The sequence below is a fragment of the Babylonia areolata genome, chromosome 14, assembly GCF_041734735.1.
Source record: "Babylonia areolata isolate BAREFJ2019XMU chromosome 14, ASM4173473v1, whole genome shotgun sequence".
In the NCBI taxonomy this organism is placed as follows: domain Eukaryota; kingdom Metazoa; phylum Mollusca; class Gastropoda; order Neogastropoda; family Buccinidae; genus Babylonia; species Babylonia areolata.
The window spans coordinates 9014396-9019395 of NC_134889.1; the positions used below are offsets into that span (position 1 = coordinate 9014396).

A 5000-nucleotide genomic window follows, 5' to 3' on the forward strand; every position below is an offset into this window, starting at 1 on the left:
GTGTGTGTGTGTGTGCGTGCGTGTTTTGTCTGTGAACCTGTGTGTGTGTGCGTGTGTGCGTGTGTGTGTGTGTGTGTGTGCGTGTTTTGTCTGTGTACCTGTGTGTGTGTGTGTGTGTGTGCATGTCTGAGTGTATGTATGTTTGCGCGACCGCGAGTGCTTGTGTGTGCGCGTGTGTTTCTCAAAATATAGAATTTGGATTTTTTTTTAAAAAAAAGAAAAGAAAAAGAAAACACCAAACGTGCGTTTCTCCTCACACCTCCCACTCTACGCGGGTACATCATACCGACAACCCTTTGATAAAAACCCAACCTGCTTTGTTTCCGCACAACTACATCATACCGACAGCCCTTTGATAAAAACCCAACGTGTTTTTGTTTCCACTTTGATAAAAACCCAACGTGCTTTGTTTCCACACAACTACATCATACGGGCAATCCTTTGATAAAACCAGAAGTGCTTCTGTTTTCACATAGATATATTATACCGACAGTCCTTCGATAAAACCTACAGTGCTTTGTTCCTACTTTGATAAAAACTCTATGTGCTTTGTTCCCACTTTGATTAAAACCAATGCGCTTTCTTTCCACGTTGATAAAACCCAGCATGCTTTGTTTCACACATGTACATCATATTGACAACCCTTTGATAAAACCCAACGTGCTTTGTTTCCACGTTGATAAAACCCAGCATGCTTTGTTTCACACATGTACATCATATTGAGAACCCTTTGATAAAACCCAACGTGCTTTGTTTCCACGTTGATAAAACCCAGCATGCTTTGTTTCAGACTAGTACATCATATTGAGAACCCTTTGATAAAATCCAACGTGCTTTGTTTTCACTTTGATAAAATCCAACGTGCTTTGTTTCAGACATGTAGTTTGTACCGACAACTCTTTGATAAAAACCCAACGTGCTTTGCTTCACACAGGTAGTTTGTACCGACAACTCTGATTTAAAAAAAACCCAACATGCTTTGTTTCACACAGGTAGTTTGTACCGACAACTCTTTGATAAAAACCCAACATGCTTTGTTTTACACAGGTAGTTTGTACCGACAACTCTTTGATAAAACCCAACATGCTTTGTTTCACACAGGTAGTTTGTACCTACAACTCTTTGATAAAGTCCAACGTGTGTTGTTTCCACTTTGATAAAACCCAACATGCTTTGTTTGTACCGACAACTCTTTGATAAAACCCAACATGCTTTGTTTCACACAGGTAGTTTTTACTGACAACCCTTTGATAAAGTCCAACGTGTTTGTTTCCACTTTGATAAAACCCAACATACTTTGTTTCACACAGGTAGTTTGTACCGACAACTCTCTGATAAAAACCCAACATGCTTTGTTTCACACTGTAGTTTGTACTGACAACTTTTTGATAAAACCCAATGTGTTTTGTTTCACACAGGTAGTTTGTACCGACACCTCTTTGATAAAATCCAACGTGCTTTGTTTCACGCAGGTAGTTTGTACCTACAACTCTTTGATTAAAAAAAACCCAACATTGTTTCACACGGGTAGTTTGTACCGACAACTCTCTGATAAAAACCCAACATGCTTTGTTTCACACGGGTAGTTTGTACTGACAACTTTTTGATAAAAATCCAATGTGTTTTTTTTTCACACAGGTAGTTTGTACCGACAACTCTTAGATGAAAACCCCACGTGCTTTGTTTCTGCACAAGTACATCATACCAACAACCGTTTGATGAAACTCCAGTGTGTTTTGTACCCACTTTGATGAAAACCCCCACGTGGTTTGTCTGCACGCAGGTACATCATACCGATGCAGGTGTTCATGCTGTTCATGTTCCTGTGGGTGATGAACTTCATCATCGCCCTGAGTCAGATCACCCTGGCCGGAGCCTTCTCCTCCTACTACTGGGCCTTCAACAAGCCGGACGACATCCCCGCCTTCCCTCTGCTCTGGTCGTTCTATCGGGCATTCAGGTGTGGAGAGGGGAGGGGGGTGTTGGGGGTGGGGGGGGGGTTGTTGTGGTTGAGTGGGGTATGTTGTGGTGTTTGGCGTGTGGTGGGGTGTTGTGGGGTGGGGTGTGGGGGGTAGTGGGGTGTGGTGTTGTGGGGTGTAGTGGGATGTGGTATGGTGGGGTTGGTTGTGGTGAGTTGAGGTCTGGTGTTGTGTCGTGTGGTGAGGTGTTGTGAGGTGAGGTGTTGTGAGGTAATGCGTGGTGTGATGTTGTGTGATGTGTTGTGTGGTGTGGTGTTGTGTGGTGAGGTGTTGTGTAGTGAGGTGTTATGTGGTGTGGTGTTGTGTGGTGGGGTGTTGTGTGGCGGGGTGTGATGGTGTGGTGTGATGTTGTGTGGTGTGGTGTTGTGTGGTGAAGTGTTGTGTGGTGGGGTGTTGTGTGGTGTGATGTTGTGTGGTGGGGTGTTGTGTGGTGTGGTGTTAAGTGATTGGGTGTTGTGTGGTGGGGTGTTGTGTGGTGTGGTGTTAAGTGATTGGGTGTTGTGTGGTGGGGTGTTGTGTGGTGTGGTGTTATGTGATGGGGTGTTGTGTGGTGGGGTGTTGTGTGGTGTGGTGTTATGTGATGGGGTGTTGTGTGGTGGGGTGTTGTGTGGTGGGGTGTGATGGTGTGGTGTGTTTTGTGGTGGTGTGTGTTGTGGTGTGGTGTTGTGTGGTGTGGTACATGGTGTTGTGTAGTGGTGTGTGGTGTTGTGTGGTGAGTTGTGTGTGGTGTGATGTAGTATTGTGTGGTGTTGTGTTGTTAGGTGTGGTGTTGTGTAGTGTGGTGTGGTGTGTGTGTTGGGGTGGGGGGTGTTGTGGGGTGTGGTGTGGTGCAGTACGTTGTGTAGTGTTGTTTTGTGTTGTGTTGTGTTGTTGTGGTGTGTTGTCAACCAGCTCTCGTTATTCTCCCAAGCTTGACTGCGAAATCGAACTGAGTGTCTAGTCGTTCAGATGAGACTGTAAAACCGAGGTCCCGTGTGCAACACGCACTTGGCGCACTGAAAAAGAACCCATGGCAACGAAAGTGTTGTCCTCTGGCAAAATTCTTTGGAAGAAATCCAGTCGGATAGGTACCCAAATATACAAGCATGCGACTCAAGGCCTGACTAAGCGCATTGGGTCATGCTGCTCGTCAGACATCTGCCTAGCAGATGTGGTGTAGCTTGTATGGATTTGTCCTTTCTTTGGAATCAACTTCCTCAGCCTCTCCGTCACTCATCTTCGCTGCTATCTAATAAATCCAGTCTGAAGACCCATCTTTCCCCTCCCTGAAAAATTCTCAACAGCTCATCCCTTTCTCAGTATGAACTAAAATGACTATCAGTGAGTGAGTGAGTTTTGATAGTTTCAGAAATTGTTGGTTGTATTTTTGATTGTGTACCTTTTCCGATTGTGTGCGATGACTTGCGTGTTTGTGCGTGCGCGTGTGCTTGTGTGTATTGTGTGTGTGTGTGTGTGTGTGTGTAGGGGGTGTGGGGGTGGGGTGAATAATTTTTGATAATGTTTGGTATCTTCTGGTCAGTTTCTTCCTTTTTGATATTTGCATATGTGTTCTTTTGTAAACGCCTAGGGCTTATTTTCAAGATAAGGGGTAAATGCTAATAATAATAATAATAATGATGATTATGATAATGATATTGGTAATAATAATAATAATAATAATGATAATAATAATGATGGTGATGATGATAATAATAATAATAATAATAATATAATAATAATGATGATGATATAATAGTAATAGTAATATAATGTAACAACAACAGCAACAACAATAACGATAATAATATAATAATAATAATAATAATAATATGATGATGACAACGCAGCGACACCTCCGTGAGAAACAGAAACGGGAAACTGTTGCAGGTACCACCTGGGGTCCCTGGCCTTCGGGTCGTTCATCATCGCGGTGATCCAGATGGTCAGGATCATCCTGGAATACATCGACAGCAAGCTCAAGGGCTCTGAGAACAGGGCGGCCAAGTTCCTCCTCAAGTGAGCCTTAGCCCTATCACTCACTGCTGCGCCTTTGGTGAACGTGATTATGAGTGTGTTGTGTGTGTTCTCGTTGTGTTGTGTTGTGTTGTGTTGTGTTGTGTTGTGTTTCATTGTGTTGATTTTGCATTGTGTTGCATTGAATTACGTTGTATTTAGCAGTGCGGTGGGTTGGGTTGGGTTGTGCTGTGTTGTGTTGTGTTGTGCTGTGTTGTGTTGTGTTGTGTTGTGCTGTGTTCCGTTGTCTTTAATTGCATTGTATTGTTTTTATTGTATCGCATTGGATTACGTTGTATTACAGTGCAGTGTGTTGTGTTGTGTTGTGCTGTGCTGTGCTGTGCTGTGTTTGTGCTGTGCTGTGCTGTGCTGTGCTGTGCTGCGTTCTGTTGTGTTGTGTTGCATTGTGTTGATTTACATTGTATTGTACTGTATTTATTGTATCGCATTGCATTTCGTTGTATTGTTGTGCGTTGTGTTGTGTTGTATTGGATTGGATTGTATTTAGTGTATTGCATTGCATTACGTTTTATTGCAGTGCGTTGCAGTTCGAAGTGTTGCGTTGTGTTGCATTGTATTGCATTGTACTGATTTGCATTGTATTGTTTTTTTTATTGTATTGTATTGCATTACGTTGTATTGCAGAGCAGTTGGTTGCGTTGTGTTGTATTGTATTGTGTAGTGTTGGTTTGCATTCTATTGGTGTGTTTTTGTTTTTTATTGCATTGCATTGCATTATATTACAGTGCGTTGTGTTGCGTTGAGTTGCGTTGCGTTGTATTGCATTGTACTGTATTGTATTGTACTGCATTGCAATGCATGGTCTTGCATTGCATTGCATTGTGCTGTATTGCATTGTATTTTATTGCATTGTATTACGTTGCATCGTATCGTATCGAATCGCATTGCATTGCTATGCATTCTACTGTATAGTGTATTGCATTGTATCGTATCGTATCGTATTGCATCGCATTGTATAGCATCGTATCGCATTGTATCGTATTGCATGACATCGTATCGTATCGTATC

At 42.7% G+C, this 5000-nt stretch overlaps 1 protein-coding gene across 1 annotated transcript in view; it reads left to right on the forward strand.

Annotated features, from left to right (window-relative positions):
- The window catches only part of LOC143289428 (choline transporter-like protein 2), a 46239-nt gene that overhangs the window by 32557 nt on the left and 8682 nt on the right, over positions 1–5000 (forward strand). The window contains exons 16-17 of the mRNA XM_076598392.1: positions 1784–1960; positions 3846–3974. Coding sequence (XP_076454507.1) covers positions 1784–1960; positions 3846–3974 — 306 coding nt within the window. The remainder of the gene's footprint in view (positions 1–1783; positions 1961–3845; positions 3975–5000) is intronic.